This window comes from Orbicella franksi, chromosome 2, assembly GCF_964199315.1.
Source record: "Orbicella franksi chromosome 2, jaOrbFran1.1, whole genome shotgun sequence".
In the NCBI taxonomy this organism is placed as follows: Eukaryota; Metazoa; Cnidaria; class Anthozoa; order Scleractinia; family Merulinidae; genus Orbicella; species Orbicella franksi.
The window spans coordinates 15,022,100-15,036,003 of record NC_138146.1 but is presented as its reverse complement, the minus strand read 5'-3'; the positions used below and the strand labels follow the sequence as shown (position 1 = coordinate 15,036,003).

Sequence of the window (13,904 nt, the reverse complement as noted above, 5' to 3'; positions counted from 1 at the left end):
ACAAATGGCGTTTCCATTTGATTAAAAAAGAATTGTGGGTGCAGGTCTCCAGCCGTTTCGGAGGAAATGAAGAAAAGAAAACGGAAACCAGACAGAAGAGGGGTGGAAATTACGTAAGGACACAAAATTCAATTATGATGACCATGCAAACCACTAAGCTCTTTGCGGACTGGCAACAGCCTGGAATGTTAACTAGCCAATCATCTAGGATTAAGTACGGATGTTCCGCATCCTTCTCAAGCACTTTTAGTTTTACCCCCAAGAGCAATGGCAAAACACCCCCGCCATACCTAGAATTTTCGTCCTCAATTTGACGCATATTTGGCAGAAAACTAAAAAATCTTCGGGCAAATACAACTTTGTATGGTGTTACGGACTGGCGGCTTAGCGCGCTGAAGGTGGAGGAGGCGGCTACAGTCATGAAACAGTTCGAGCCTTCAAGTCGCGTTTAAAATGACAGCGAAACAAATTTCAGCGGGAACGCCGTTTAAAGGGCCTCAAATAATTGATGTAACCTCAACTTTAACACCTTCAACGGAGTTTCAAAGTAGTCGATTGTTTTGTGAAGGTCCAATAGGATGATGAGCTGCCTGATAACAGAAAATATATAAAGAAAAGTGTGCGTATGGAAGGGAATCGGTTAATAACTTGAATATTTCTCTTACTAGGGGACAAACGGTCCATAAAAGGCGGTGGGGGACCCCTTGCTTCCTGATCACCCGCACATTGTTAAACGTATTGCAGACTGAGGGGACGCCGTTGCGCCCTTTCAAGTTTACGCAAGACGAACCGAAAACAGGTTTTGCAAGCCTGCGTAGCTTTCGGGATTTCGCGCTTTTGTTTTGGCGGCGAGGCCATGAACGTGAGTGGCAAAGCCGCGAGAGGATTGGTGATGACTCATGGCTCCGCCACCAAAAATCACTCGCTCGCGAATTCCGCCAACTACGCAGGCTAGGTTATTCGGACACGAACTATTTTTCTTACTTCACAGTGATAACCAACTTTACTTCCAAAAGTGGCTGCAGGAAATAAATCGTCGGATCAGAATCAAATCTAATCCACACCCTAGACTCCACATTAGGCACAATTTCGGATACTTTTCTTTTTAATAATCACGTAAATTACATATTTACAGTTCAAGCATGAGAAATTATTCACCACCAATAACAAAGTCGATATCATTGCCTCCTAAAATTGTCTCTTTAAAGGTTACAACCGTTCGTGTTCAAATAATTTCATGCTGGATCACTAGCAAGGGAAAAACTTACTTTTGTTGCCAGTGCAATCAGAGGTTACATCTGACACCAGAACAGCTGAAGGCTTAGGTTCTCACTCTCAATAAAGTTAAGTCAAGATGAGGCCGCCTCCTTCGCGACGCCATCACCAGGTTTGGGTGCCACTGGTGTCTGTTCCTTCACAGCCGACTGTGCGACTGCAGGACTTTGCCCAGCAGCCGCCACCTGAGCCGTGGCTACCGATTTCCTAATCTGTTGAACAGGAGTTGTACCAAAATTTGAAGTGACAGGGGCAGAAATAGTCTGTGACTCCGTAGGTTTTGGAGCAGATGCAGTCAACACTGTCTTAGTCTTGTTGAGAACTGATGCCATTTGCGCTGAGGGTACCACTTTGGTCCCAGAAACCGCCGTAGACGAAACGACTAGGGTGGGTGCCGCCTTGGGGATTACCTGTGTACTAGCCACAGGATTGCCAAGCGTTTTACCAACCACAAAGGCTGTTCCGGTCTGAAGGTTAGTAACGGGCGAGCCAGAAGAGATGACCCCCGTCATCTGAGTAGCTCCCGCTCTTGCAACTGTTACTGCTCCTGGAAAACTTGACACCGCGCCAGTCTGCGGGTTGGTAGTCCTGCTTGCTGCCGGTCTCTGCACAGAGACCACTTGTCCGGGAATGGTCCTTACTGGCTGTGTGGCGACGGTAGTTGGCCGAGTGCTCTGAACGAGAGTGACTCGACCACCGGGTTGTGATATTGTGGTGCTGCTCGGTAGTTTGCCTGCTAACGCAGCAAGACTCACAGGTAACGAGGTAGCGACAGTTCCTGGCGGACCAGACACTTTATGAGTGACTAATGTCTGACCACTCCCTGAAGCTGACCTGACAGGATGGCCAAGGACAACTTGGGATTGTCCAGCTCCACTTGCTACAGTTGCGCCACTGACCAACTTGTACGAGCCTTTGAGGCCAGCAGATGATATCGCCTGCGACACTACCAGCTTGTTACCGTCCTTAGTCAGAACGTTGATAGTTGATGGTTGTGACATCTCACCCACACGGGTGAAAGTAGGTCTCCCGGAGGTCAGTACAGCTGACGATGGGGAAAACTTGCCAAGGGAGGATGCCGCAGCTAAGGAAGCGCTAGATACTGGTACAGCACCCGATGGAAACGAGGGAGCTTGCGTTGTTACAGTAGCACCCTTGAGACTCACTACAGATGTAAAGGACGAGCTGGGTGATTGGGAGAGAGGTGTTTGTCTGACTGGCGCTGATACAATGGTCCTTACAGGCAGCTGAGCTCCGGGCGGTGCAACAGCGCCTTGAGCCGTCAGGGTAGCACCAACAGCACTGAGGTTCACAGGAGTGTGACGCTGGCTTTGAGGTTTAATGATATATTGCACTGTCTGTCCTGTTGCTGAACTTGACGACATGACGGATGGAGAACTCCCGCGAGGAATGGTGATGAACGTCTGCGTGACCCTTGCTCCAGGGTCTGAGCTCTTCGGAGTAAGGGAGATGAAGGTTTGTCCCCTGCCACTGGAAGCCAGCGCCGCCGCTGAAGCACTTGCCAGAGGCACCTGGCGAGTCACGGTGGCACCAGGAGGTAGAGGAAACCCTGGCAGAGGGTGCACGGGAATGGCTTGAGGGACACTGCTGACTACAGTTGTAGGCGTAGCTCCAGTAACGTGAATGATACTTGGAGGCGGGTTGGCTGTTTTTGATTTAGACTTGGAAGTCCTTGGCCGCTTAGCAGGACTAGGCTGGCTCAGCGAACGAACGCTGCTTATAGCCCCCATGGTGTTGCCAAGGGGTAGCTTAAGAAGTGTTTTTCCCTGATCTTGAACGGGAGCCTTTTGAGGTGTGGACTTCTTGGCTGATGCGTGTGACGTCAAAGCTTGCTTTCCTACAGAGCGTTCCATTTCAGAGCTCAGGTCACGCGACACTGACCGTTTCCTTTTCTTTTTGCGAACGTCCACCTCATCTATATCCGAGGAATCATTTCTGTTGTGTGCGCTGTTGTTGTTCATACTCGTCAAAACAAGGCCTAAGAAGTCACCAATCTCGTCCTAAAAACAAACATCAAACGTCACAATTACAACGCATATTTGCGTGACTCTCGTCTCTCTTTTAGACTGTAACGCAACGATTCTATTTTTTTTTTTTTTTTTAAATTTTACAATAAAATTACACCACTTTCAATGCTACAGCTACTTATAATACAATATGGGCACACACAGCTACTTACAACACAATTAAAAACACTTCCTATAATACTAGGGCTACGAACAAATACTAACGTTTCTTGCTAACATAACTTACTAATTAAAAGTGTCACGCAACGATTCTACGAATAAATGTATTGTGCGACGAAAAGCACAGGATGACGATACGAGGTCGAGCATTACATAGATGCAAAGGAAATATGGTAAAACGATTTACAAAGTCTTGCATGTACCGTCCAGTCACTGTTTCAAATTTCGAAGAACTTCATCACGTAGTTCTCGTAAATTTTTGTAAGGTTTCGCTTGCTATATTTAGTAGCATAGTGTAATTATTTGACCATACAGCGGAACCCCGATTTTTCGAACCTCCAAGGGAAAGAAAAATTGGTTCGAAAAATCGGAGTTCGAGAAATCGGGGGTAAAATTACAGTGTTCGACTGTGGAGGGGGAACAACTTTTGGTTCGAGTTATCGGGAGGTTCGAAAAAATGAGGGTTCGAGGAATCGAGATTCCACTGTATTATAACACAGCCATATTCGCATTTGCTTCAAAAGAAACACATACCATGATCAAGCGATCCACCATACTTTGTGTGAGACCCTCCTGTTTCTTTTTAGCTCGAGTCAAACGTAACTACAACGTAAAGTAGATGATATAAAACTCAGTCATAGCTGCATCTGACATCTTATTTCTCCTAAAGTTATCCAAACGCTCTCAAACAAACAGGGGAGGAGAATTAGAAAAAGCATCCACTCGAAGAAAGGGACCTACTGAAATCTGAAAAGCGTGCCAGATTCATATCTTATTTGTAGTTATTATCTGGATTATCACGTATTGCTGTTATCTAAGAGTGCGTGACAACCACATAACTGCTCAAAACAACCTCGTTCCCAGGGAACGCAGTTTTGCTGAAAACCACTGAACAACAACCAAAAGATATCTCTTATGCTGACTTGACTGACCTGTTCATCTGCCCCTCCTACCACCAGCAGACTAGTGTCTGTTTTCATCTTTTCACGCATTTCCTGTAACAAACAAACACACACACACACAAAGGTAAGGACAGAAAGAATGTATAATAAATTATTAGGCCCAAAACGTGGAGAAACTTCTTTAAATCATGTTGTTGACAGGTAAATTGTATCAGCTGGATAAACTCCTCTACGAAGACAATTTGTAATTTTCTGTTAGAATGCAGACATCTTTACTATTGTAAAATCATAAGTGTTGAGATAGGTAAATGTGTACGGAATCAATGATGAATTATTATAATTTGATGAGGAACTGTGGATAATTTGTCAATTGTCTCAAAACCAAGAGAGTGAATCTCATTTCCTTTGATTGTAATAATTAATTATAAGTGTTTTCAATTTGATGAGACTGTATCTTTGATGCTCATCTACACACATTTTACACCTTAACAATACAATGTGTAGTTCCAGAAAATACCCATACCTCTCCCATGGAAGAGATTTCTTCTATGACCCCTCAACCCTCTGAAAATTCCAATTGAGCTTCATACATGTCTTTAAATTTTGTGGTCTCAAAGACCCCCCACCCCCAGGGAAATTCCAATCCCTTCTGTGGGGGGAGTATGGCTATTTTCTGGAACTGCACAATGCACATTACGCTACTTTTTCTACAGAAAAGAATAGCAAGAAGTCTCAAGCAATTTAGAAGTTGTTCTGTCAGAAAATCCAACCACATGAGCTGTTTGTTTCAGGTGTTGCAAAGACAACAATGAGAAACACTTGTACCTCAACATCTTCTTGGGATGTGAGAGTTGAATGTGAACCAATAATAAACAAAGTGGGTGTCTTCAGCTCCAGAAGAGGATCTTCTACACCCTGCAAGGAAACAAATACCAACATGTGACCAAGATAATATTTCTCCTTACAACAACACTACAATATCAATGGATAAGGTGAGGAGAATAGAGAAATACTCAGCTAGGGTAGTCTCCTTTGCAGCTGCTACTTGGGTTAACATGCAATGCTTACCCCACTAACAGCTGCTTAAACCCAAACCACATTTCTTTGCATGATTTAGCCAGTGCCAGCTTCAAAATTGAGCCAGTTGTGCCAAAATTTGCTGCAACAATATTATTGTACACCAATCAGAAGATGTGTCTTCTCATGTCCCCAGAATAAGAAATGTCAAATAGATCTTAACAACATCACCTTTTGAATTTGATGCTCACCAAACATCAAAATTAAACAAAGTTTTACCCAAATAAGACAAGCTTGTTCTGGAAACTTAAGTAAAATATCACTGTACATAAAAGGAGGATCCAAGCTCAGGAATTGAAATGATCTGGCAGTGTTTAGGCAAACAGCACACTGTCACCATTTTGGCCTGAAGATATCAGTGATTATTTGATCAAAACAAAAGGAAAGGAATGTAGCAGCAACCGTTAGTGACGAGGAACATAAATAAAGACAAATAGTCTAAAAAATAGTGATACATTGTAGGTCTGTTTAGAAATGTGATGAGATGTAGTGACTTACTCTTGCACAGTACTACAAAGTTCATGTACTCACCACTCTTACACCACTTAGACCAGTGATTGGGAAACCAAGACACACGACGGCACACACTGATTCCATCAATGCCACCTAACAGTAAAAAAAACAGGGCATAGTTTACAGAAATGCCAAGTTTAACTATGGTACAGTGTACAACTTACAGTTGACCTGCTTGAATTTTGAACCTCTTTGTAATTGCATACCTGACAGGACACTAAAGCACCAACTGACCAACCCAGCAGAATAATGGGACGATTGGGAAAATGACTCCTCAGCTGAAGAATAAAACAAAGTTGAAAACAATTAGGTTGATATGAAACATCAAACACAGACGAGTTCATATGCACTTTCTTTTCTTTCTACATGTACACTACAATGTACATGTGCAGCCCTGATACTATAAGGAGAGTCCAGTGGCCACCACTCCAGCCACACAAGCATTTGTCATGGCTAGGAATATTGCTAGGAATATTGCTAGGAATATTGCCTGTAAAAAGATTTCTGAATGTAACCAATTAGTAATACAAATTTTTTTTACCTCCAATACTTTGATCCTAACCGCACCAATAATGTGATCCAGACACTGACTGATAGACACTCCACTACCTCCATTGCTTGTGTGCATAGTGACAGGAACAACCTTGCCAAGGACAGACAGATGGTTGTGCCAGAAGCGAGCACGTTTGGATGACGTCCCAGAACTGATACTTGTTGTAGGACCACTTGGCACGACCAACAGCAAAGGCGTTCCGGGAAGTTTTCGCTTTAAGACAAAAAAGTGATAACTGAAACTGTGATTTAACTTACCCAGCCCTTCCAAAATGTTTGGTTATAAAAGGCAACAAATCATGTCTAGATGGTAGAAAGAACCAGCTTCCCTTGCCTGTTAGGTCACCTGATTTTAAATTTTAGCATGAAGTGGCAAATAATTGGAACAAGAGTTAGCGATAAAAATTTTGAATGAATTTTCAATAAGTCATCGAAATGTCATTCAAATTATCATTGCTCATTTATTTTTGTTCTTACTGTAATTGTTTGTCAAAAGCCTCCATTATTAGAAGTGGAAATACATGTAATCAAGTAAAGACAGCAATATTGTCAGCTATAGGTTCATATTCATTCCATTCCATTTCGAAATGGCTGCATTTCAGTACAAAATATAAGTAGGTTTTCTAAAGGTGCACATCATTCTGTAAAAACAAATACAAGTAACATGGTAACCCTGCACAAAAAGGGTCTGATACAGTCATCACTAAACAGTGAATACAAAAAGAAACAGCAACAAAAACAGTAATAAATTAATAAACCATAAAACAGACATTTCATGATCATTTCCAGCACCCTACATTTCTTCCTGAAAAAATACATGCACAACGTATGTTATGAGAGCTTTTAAAACCTCTGTGGCATGTTAACCTCAGTAGCAGCAATAAAAGGGTGTTAACTCAGGCAGTACCTGTTTATGTTGTGTGACCAGTCCATGGGCCGGGTCCCAAGGTCTTTTGAGAAGCAAGCTAAGGGCTTCTGAGCTCGCTGCCAGTCCACGGCGCTGACTAGAAGGCTGTGTAAGCATTCGATCAACAAGAGTTGGAACCTACAAGAAAAATAATCAAAATTAAGCTGTTTCAACTATGTTATATGTTCAGACTGATGCAACTAATCTCAGCCTAAATTGCTTTCAGCACATGTACCGCAAAAGGGAGCTTTCTTTATCAAGTATTTAAGAGTGAATTACTTTCAATCAGTGATATCACAGCTGCCTGATGGATTATCAGCAACATGAAGCAGCTAGGAGTACAGCATTACTACTTCTTTGCACAGTGAAGTGGAAGAAACAGTGCCCTTATGGTTGCCACCTTGAACTGTAGGTTTAGCAGTCAAGCTGATTCCAGCACTAACTGTGTAACTGCTTTGTGTTCTTGGGCAAAACACTATCTTTTCAAAGTACCTCTCTCCAACTAGGCTCCAGTTGTTCAAAGGGCAGAAAATGCTATCCACTGGATAACACCTGGGCCCAGGATTGTAAAATAATGGGTACAGTATAATGTAATACCATGCCAAAATGCTGGGGTTCAACTTGTGATGGAACAAGAATTTCATTCAAAAGGAATAGTTGCTTCACACTTCATTGTCTGGAAACCAGGATAAACTCTGACATTTACGGGCCACTGGCAGATGTATAGATTATTGACCGAGCCTGAGGTCAAGATGGCTGGATATCAGCTTAAGTTCTTTTTTGCCTGTTAACAAAAACCAAGAAGCAGTAGAGGCCCACAAAAATGCACAAAAGAAGGAAACAGAGGGTAACCGGTTGCGGGCAAGAAAGTACCACCTTCCCGCAAGGGTAGCCAATTACAATACCAGATTTAGTTCATTTTGCCAGGTTGCAGGGCTAGCCAGGATGACAATACAGGTAACCCTCCATTGACAACTTCACTCACACTCAATGTCAAGTTCACAACATTCAGCAAATACTAAAAAACACACATAGAGTGTACATGGTACATGTATGCGTTTGCAATGCAGTAAAATATTTGCTCAAGTATTAAGGACAGACTCTCACCTTGGCTCTCAAGGTCTGCAGTACATCAAGATAACAAGCCAAAAGAGGAATACTCAAGCCATCTAATAGAGTACTGTGAAGCCACTTCATTAAGTTTGGATCCTAGGGAAAAGATTACAAGTTTCAAACACTGTACAGTATACATGTAAATTAGGTGCTACTGATTATAAATTTTAAAAAACATGAGAACATTGACGCAAAGTAGGTAAATTAATTTATCCTATTGAGATGTTGGTGGTGACAAAATTTCTGGAACAAAATCTTTTAATATAAGGCATTTCCATTGGTCATTAAAGAGCATGGTAGTTTTGTTTTTTATTGCAATGTATCTTACAGCCATTATGTTTTCTCAAAGCTGTATCTTAAACAGTGAGAAGAGTAAAGATCATTCATTCAAGTTACCTTTGTAAATAAAGTATTTTGCCACCAGCAAAGCCAAGCTTAGGGGTTGATGTTGTTTGCGACTTGCGACCACGAGTCAAAAAATTCATTCCAAAATAAAGCTACATGGGAGCACTCAAAAAACATATGCGGGATTTTATGCTGTTCACTTTTACATAGATAGCATAAATCATCAGATGTTATGTTGGCTCTTTTAGGTTTGTCTTAAGTGTAGATGACATAGTGGTTTATCTTGAATTGTTCAAAACATTTTTAACTCTGTATCTTTGGTAATAGAGAAAGGCCAGTTATATAATTTTTGGATTTCAGAAGGCTCCACTCCCTTGCTAATGATTTGGTTTTCATTGGTGGGTGGTTGGAATTTGTTCTCGACAATAATTTTGTGCAGCGCAGCATTGGAAAGATTTTCTTCATTTTCGTACCAGTTCTGTTTCTGTGTTTACCTGTCTATCAGTGGGCAAAATTTTCCATTTATTTTCAATCGCGCTGAGAAGACCATAGTATGTGTGAAACTAGATTTACTTACTTATAAATTCATTTATAAATTTCCCTAAACTATTAAGTAACCACGCTAACCTGAACTCAAGTTTACATATTAATATTGTTTTTAAACCATCCTTTCTGTATGGACATTACATTTCAATCAACTCATTATAAATTCAGTCTACTTAGCAGAGATTTTTAACAATAAAAATTACCAATTGAAAATAAAATTTTAATTACTGTCTGCATTAATCTAATAGAGGTTTCTGCTGAGCAGGGTATAATTTCAAAGGTAACTATTCATGTCAGTGGTGAACTTTACAGTGTATTAAAAGTATTGTGCAAACATATTAATTTGTATGTAGAAATAACTAAGGCATTCATGCATTTTATTATATCGCTTGTGTTTGTGGCCGATATAAAACATGCTCTGATTGGCCAATTCTAGGACATTATTCTCCCATAATGCCCATAGGCCAGCCGATCACAGGCCTGTAAAAGCAAAGCAAAAAGCCAATAATAAACAATTTATTAACCATGGACATTCAGTCTCAAACCTCAGCCTTGCTGTATTGACCTTACTATCGCTCAGTCAATAAGGTAAGGTCTCAGTTCGAGATTTCCCCATAAAGACCTCACTCACAGTTAATAAGCAGTTTGTTATCAAAATTAATTACAAAATAAATGTTTCGCTCATCAGTACAAAAGGTTTTTAAAAAGCAACACATTTTTTATTTTGATGGTTGGCTTCAAAACAAAATGTACCATGTGTAGCAGGTGCATTAAACATTTCAGTGCATGATATTCAATACAAATCTAAACTCACCCATTCTGTCTCACTCAGAATTTGTCTTGTTCTTTTGGTTGCCTTGTCTGTAGTTATTCGTCTCATCACTGGCTCATTTGGAAGCTGTGGAAGAAAAGTATGAAGCTACAGTGTAGACTGGCATTTTCAGGAGGGAGAAGGTCACAGCAAAAATCTGTGCTCTAGTTTAAGCACCCAGGTGCCAAAGGCAACTAACTTTTGCCTTTAGACTACTGGAAAAACTTATTCTTTTCACATCAGCATAAGTGCTGGGCACCCAGGATCTCATGGTTAGGAGCCTTCAGGCTCCTTTTAATTTTCTTGGACCACAGCCTTGTCTGTGGGGAAGGTATGGATATGTTCTGGTACAACACAATAAAATGGTTATGTTTTGGACCCTTGAAACTGACAGCAGCCTTCCTTCTCAGCCTTATGCCGAACATAAAATTTACGCGAGTAACCATCATTCCATAGACCCTTGAAAGAAACACTCACTAGTGTTCTGATAGGTCATAGCTCAGCCAACCAGATAGCAGCATTAGTGTACCTAGCAGAATTTTACTAATGACAGTCAGTGAAAAATCTTACCCCTTCATAAGTCAACCTTGCTAGCCGCAAATTGGAGAGAACTTTTGTAACTTTGTCAAACAAGACACTCTGCTTGGTTCCCCAGCCATTCCTGTTACGAGATCAAATGACATCTTGAAAATTATTGCTGATTTAATGGCAATTCATTTAAATGACTACTGAACATTTAAATGTAATAGTTCTAAGTGTAATGCAGTTGCCGATGAGTTAGCATCGGAGCTGTCTACAAATAATGACTTCTCCCTAGTGACTACTGGTTACTTTAGAACTTGATACAAATACATACATGAATTGGACTTCCTGATAACTGTTCTATCCACATTAATTAGGTTTTGAGTATATTTTAGCACAAAAACTAAAAATGTTTTAATATTTATATTTATAAATGAGAAAATAGAGATGTTGTTGTTATTGTTGTCAGTTAGTACCACGGATTTAAGATATTCTATACGTCTACAAGTAAGTCACTGGCAAGCGAATGCACATGTAGGTATCTGTCACGAAACAATCCACTAGTATTTCTCATAATTTTTTTCATCCTCAATTCAGCGATCTGCTTCAAGAATTCACTCTAATAAGAAAACCCTGCTAATTCCTTTAGTTATTCCTAGCGACTGTGGGGTTGAGAATGGAAATGACAATTTTCAAAAGCATCTTCTATTTTGTTGATCGAATTAGTCTTGTCAAAAGCTGTCAACCATTTAACACGTGCATATTTTATGAAATATTAACCACACAACATACCTCGAAATTTGTTCTTCCCATGTGTCTGGAGTCTTTTTACTAGACACAGTACTCACATACTTCTCGCATTCAGCCATCACTGCTTTAGCTTTGGCCGTATCGTACATAATATTCGTAGAGCACGAGGAGGCGACCGGTTCACAAACATCGATTTCCTCATCATCGGATATCGAGGGCAAGTTTTCTACGTCTTCTCTGGGCAGAAACAACGTTTTCACTGGACGCACTTTAGAAGCATCTGGATGTGCAGACCACGGTTTGGCGTAAGAGTGATCGAGGAGAATAACCTCGGCAAGAGAATGGATATCTCGAATAACTCCTCTTTCGTTGTAATGCGAAAAGGACGACATCTTGTTTCGCATGTGATCGGCTCTGCGAATGCAAGAATTGTGGGTAAATTTTGGGCGACAAGTCTGATCTTTCATAGTCACCTACACGACGTAGGATACCAACAGCGTCGAAGGCCCTCCGGCCTGAAGGACAGTGCCATGCCTACTACCGGTTTTCGTCAAATGAAAAAAGTAGATATTAGCAGGGACTATTGGAATCCACAAAGAAAACTAGGGGTAGCCAGGCATTTTTCCGAGATAATTAACCTCGAATAAAAATGCTGACATCAGCATTTTTCGGTAAAAGAAGGAAAAGATATTTCTTCGCAGATTTCCTTAGAATTCGGCCTTCACACACAGGAAAGCAAACATACTTATAAAGATCCTTTAACTACATAATAAATGGTAACATAAAAATCAATTTCGGTGCGTTTTTAATATAAAGAAAATCGTCGCAACAGCGCTTTTAGCGTCCCTAACAGTTCTCCTCTGGTTTAGCCAAAATACAGCCTAAATAGCTTTTCCGCACGTCCAGAAACTAATCACGTGTTAAATAGGCTTGCCACTTGTTTGTTTGTTTGTCCGGCCGAGGCTGAATATTCTTATTTTAAGCGAGCCAGCGAGCCATACGAGTTGGTTTCGCTTACCTCAATAAAAGTTTTCTGGTCACTTCAAAAAGCTTCGGATTGTCGTCTTTCAGGAGCTCTCAAAATGTCTTAAATTCGCTTCGGGGGCCGACCGTGGGGGGACCACTACAGCTCAGTTGGAGCATTTTGAAAAGCCCGGTTTCATTTGCGAGGGAAGCATAAGTATAAGTATCAACTACACATTTTGCTGTTCATTTACAGAAAATATCCATTCATTTGAGTCCAAATTTGTTTCATTATGGTCAACATACTCTCATTAACACCATTATGACCTTCATTTGCACGTAAGGAACGTTCAAGAATAACACTTGCATATGTATTAGCATTCAAAATCATCAAAAGATAAACAATACCTTCCTTTGACATTCATTGGCTGTAAATGTATTTTCATTTTAGTCGAAATAAAATTCGTTGTCACGAAACGACAATCATTTACACTTTTGAACATTCCTTTTCCAACGAAAGACTTTCAGTAACAGAATTTGCATGAGCACTCACAATCAATTGCATTATTATACAACCATATCCATGAAGATGACAATCTTAAGTGCGGTGAGACAAACATTACAGCCATAATAACATTTATTTTTGGAAGAGAGAATATCAAATTTGCTGAACGATCTATCCCTCAATTGCCTCACTATTGAGGCATCGTGGCAGATATGTTTGCATGAAACGATACCATTGTCCACATTTAGGCCCTGATTATCCTTTCGCTGTGTTCAAATGGGATTCTATTTCTTCGTGGCATTTGTGGGGAAATCTAACTGTCACTTTATCACATGTATACAGTAGTGCGTCCTCTGAGTTGTGCGCAAAAGATTCGTAAGAGGCTGAATTTATATCTGCAAGGGGAGGATTGTGAAAATACGATTAAAAAAAGGTACATACGGTCCCTAGTTCTATAATCAAATTTTCGAGGAAAATTGGGCGCGATATCTCTGTTCACGATCTCTCTCCGTTTATCTCTGAATTACACTAATGAGCTATTGTTTTCTCTTAACGTTAGGTGGAAACACGGTAGTGTCTGTCTCAACGTACTAAAGATTGTCACTTTCACGGATACGGTTGTATAATAATGCAATTGATTGTGAGTGCTCATGCAAATTCTGTTATTGAAAGTCTTTTGTTGAAAAAGGAATGTCCAAAAGTGTAAATGATTTTCGTTTCGTGACAACGAATTTTATTTCGACTAAAATGAAAATACATTTACAGCCAATGAATGTCAAAGGAAGGTATTGTTTATCTTTTGTTGATTTTGAATGTTAATACATATGCAAGTGCTATTCTTGAACGTTCCTTACGCGCAAATGAAGGTCATATTGGTGTTAATGAGAGTATGTTGACTATAATGAAACAAATTTGG

The 13,904-nt window shown here is 40.5% G+C and overlaps 1 protein-coding gene across 1 annotated transcript; it reads right to left on the bottom strand.

The window, feature by feature from the left end:
* Positions 1 to 1,087: 1,087 nt before the first annotated feature.
* On the bottom strand, positions 1,088 to 12,390 carry LOC145478178 (uncharacterized). Its single transcript, XM_081456119.1, has 12 exons — positions 11,563 to 12,390; positions 10,819 to 10,909; positions 10,252 to 10,335; positions 8,541 to 8,642; positions 7,434 to 7,571; positions 6,516 to 6,740; positions 6,181 to 6,252; positions 5,993 to 6,067; positions 5,210 to 5,299; positions 4,415 to 4,477; positions 4,017 to 4,085; positions 1,088 to 3,296 (listed from the first exon to the last, which is right to left on the bottom strand). The coding sequence occupies exons 1-12, from the start codon at positions 11,985 to 11,987 to the stop codon at positions 1,350 to 1,352; spliced, it is 3,381 nt and encodes a 1,126-aa protein (XP_081312245.1). The 5' UTR covers positions 11,988 to 12,390; the 3' UTR covers positions 1,088 to 1,349.
* Between the last annotated feature and the right edge of the window lie 1,514 nt (positions 12,391 to 13,904).

Bases quoted from the DNA above. Each gene is read 5' to 3' on its own strand.
- LOC145478178 (XM_081456119.1), bottom strand. From the start codon at position 11,987: ATGAAAGATCAGACTTGTCGCCCAAAATTTACCCACAATTCTTGCATT. The intron at 7,572-8,540 runs GTGAGAGTCTGT...TTTTTCTTGTAG, and splicing joins TGCAGACCTTGAGAGCCAAG to GTTCCAACTCTTGTTGATCG. The intron at 6,068-6,180 runs GTATGCAATTAC...TTTTACTGTTAG, and splicing joins GTGCTTTAGTGTCCTGTCAG to GTGGCATTGATGGAATCAGT.